The 2,851-nt window shown below is 56.3% G+C and overlaps 1 protein-coding gene across 1 annotated transcript in view; it reads right to left on the reverse strand.

Moving 5' to 3' along the window:
- Positions 1-33: 33 nt before the first annotated feature.
- The window catches only part of MAP11 (microtubule associated protein 11), a gene marked incomplete at its 3' end in the record, with an annotated part of 4,364 nt that continues 1,546 nt past the window's right edge, over positions 34-2,851 (reverse strand). Inside the window, exons 5-8 of the mRNA XM_026662695.2 lie at positions 2,581-2,701; positions 2,310-2,457; positions 2,023-2,105; positions 34-249 (exon numbers count right to left, since the gene is read on the reverse strand). Coding sequence (XP_026518480.2) covers positions 34-249; positions 2,023-2,105; positions 2,310-2,457; positions 2,581-2,701 — 568 coding nt within the window. The remainder of the gene's footprint in view (positions 250-2,022; positions 2,106-2,309; positions 2,458-2,580; positions 2,702-2,851) is intronic.

The following is a 2,851-nucleotide window of genomic DNA, read 5'->3' on the forward strand; positions in this document are numbered from 1 at the left end:
CCACAGCTCCATCCCGCCGCCCCCCATGCCCACCAGCTGTGGTCTCGCCCACACCACACCACCAGGCCCCTGCAGCCCCGCCCACCCGCCGTGGCGCTCTCCGGGGTCCAGACCAGCCGCACGGCCAAGAAGTCCTGCAGGTTGTTGAGCAGGGTGTAGGTGACGGTGAAGCGTCGGCGCAGGGATACGGGCGACTCGCAGGCAGCCGTCATCACGAACCGCGGCCGGTCCAGCCGGATGCTGGGCAGCCTGCGGGGGCAGCGAGGGTCAGCACGGGCACCGGGACCGCCCCCCCCACGGGCACTGGGACCGCCCCGCCCTGCCATGGGCACCAGGATCCCCCCGCACAGCTAACCTGGGCAGCCAGGAGGGGCCATGGGGGTGGGGGACTGCTCCCTTGGAGCCCCTGAGCTGGAGGCAGGGGGGTCTGAGCTTGTGGGGGGCGTCAGAGCTGCGGGAACAGAACATAAGAATGTCCAGACTGGGTCAGACCAAGGGTCCATCTAGCCCAGTATGCTGTCTGCCAACGGTGGCCAGTGCCTGGTGCCCCACAGGGAATGAACAGAACAGGGAATCATCAAGTGACCCATCCCCTGTCGCCCATTCCCAGCTTCTGGCAAACAGAGGCCAGGGACACCATTCCTGCCCATCCTGCTAATAGCCATTGATGGACCTATCCTCCATGAACTTCTTTAGTTCTTCTTTGAACCGTTATAGTCTTGGCCTTCACAACATCCTCTGGCGAGGAGTTCCACAGACTGACTGTGCACTGTGTGAAGAAATACTTCCTTTTATTTGTTTTAAACCTGCTGCCTATTAATTTCATTTGGTGACCCCTAGTTCTTGTATTATGAGAAGGAGTAAACAACACTTCCTTATCTACTTTCTCCACACCAGTCATGATTTTATAGACCTCTCTCATATCCCCCCTTAGTCATCTCTTTTCCAAGCTGAAAAGTTCCAGTCTGAGTAATCTCTCCTCATACGGCAGTCGTTCCAGACCCCTCATCATTTTTGTTGCCCTTTTCTGAACCTTTTCCAATTCTAATACATCTTTTTTCCAATGGGGCGACCACATCTGCACACAGTATTCAAGATGTGGGGGTACCATGGATTTATAGAGAGGCAACATGATATTTTCTGTCTTATTATCTATCCCTTTCTTAATGATTCCCAACATCCTGTTCGCTTTTTTGACTGACGCTGCACATTGAGTGGATGTTTTCAGAGAACTCTCCACAATGACTCCAAGATCTTTCTTGAGTGACAACAGCTAATTTAGACCCCATCATTTTATATGTATAGTTGGGATTATGTTTTCCAACGTGCATTGCTTTGCATTTATCAACATTGAATTTCAACTGCCATTTTGTTGCCCAGTCACCCAGTTTTGAGAGAGCCTTTTGTAGCTCTTCTGCCTGGGACTTAACTATCTTGAGTAGTTTTGTATCATCTGCAAATTTTGCCACCTCACTGTTTACCCCTTTTTCCAGATCGTTTATGAATATTTGGAATAGGACTGGGCCCAGAACAGACCCCTGGGGAACACCACGATTTACCTCTCTCCATTCTCAAAACTGACCATTTATTCCTATGCTTTGTTTCCTATCTTTTAACCAGTTACCAATCCATGAGAGCACCTTTTATCCCATGACAGCTGACTTTGCTTAAGAACCTTTGGTGATGGACCTTGTCAAACGCTTTCTGAATATCTAAGTGCACTATATCCACTGGATCCCCCTTGTCCACATGCTTGTTGACCCCCTCAAAGAATTCTAGTAGATTGGTGAGGCATGATTTCCCTTTACTAAAACCATGTTGACTCTTCCCCAACAAATTATGTTCATCTCTGTGTCTGACAATATTGTTCTTTATGATAGTTTCAACCAGTTTGCCGGTACTGAAGTCAGGCTTACTGGCCTGTAATTGCCCAGGGTGGAGGGGAGCCCAGGGCCAGGACGGCATCGGAGCTGGGGGGAGCCCAGAGCCATTAGAGTTTGGGGGGGGGGGGGTGTCTCTCACCTGTAGTGGGTGTAGATGCTGCTGGTGAAGGGGAGTTTGGGTGTCGACCACTGAACCACAGCCACCAGGGGGACCTCCAGACCCTGGGGGAGCAGGGGGGGGGAGTGAGTGACAGCCCCATGGCCCTACCCCCAGTCCTATCCCCTCCACCTGCTGGACCCGCCCCCATTGCCCTTTCCCCTCCTTCTGCCCTGTGGCCCCACCCCCTCATGGCCCTAACTCCTCCCCCTGCCTCATGGCCCTACCCCCTCACAGCCCTGTCCCCACCCCCTGCCCCCTGCACCCACCTCCTTGGTGTCCTCCTGGGGCCGCTCGGGCGCCTGCAGCTGGAAGAGGAAGTTCTGCTCCTCTAGGGCGCTCAGGGCGCAGGGGCAGCCGGAGCCGGCGCCGGCCATGCGGCAGAAGGCGCCGACAGGCACCTCGCCCGAGTGATGGCTGGGGGGGGAGGGAGAGGGAGTGTCAGCCCCACAGCCTGCCCCACAGAGACCCCCCTGCACCTTCCCACGGCACCCACACACACCGAGCCCCCTACCCCGGACCCTTCCCCCCACAGCTCACCAGACGTCGTCGACCAGCAGCACGGAGCCGTCGGGCAGCATGGGCAGGTAGCTGGCGTTGAAGTTGGGCAGGATGCGGACATCCCACAGGGAGATTTCCTCCTGGGAGCAGCCGTTCAGCACTGGGGAGGTGGGCGGGTGGGTCAGAGACGGGGCAACCCACACTCAGCCCTCCCCCCCCACATGGGTCTAGGGCCCCCGCCGTCCTGCCACCCCTCCACCCTGGGCTCCAGCACCCCTCACAGCCCCTGCCCCCCGTCCTGCTATCCCTC

This window comes from Terrapene carolina, unplaced genomic scaffold, assembly GCF_002925995.2.
Source record: "Terrapene carolina triunguis isolate 2854851 unplaced genomic scaffold, T_m_triunguis-2.0 Scaffold29597, whole genome shotgun sequence".
NCBI lineage: Eukaryota > Metazoa > Chordata > Testudines > Emydidae > Terrapene > Terrapene triunguis.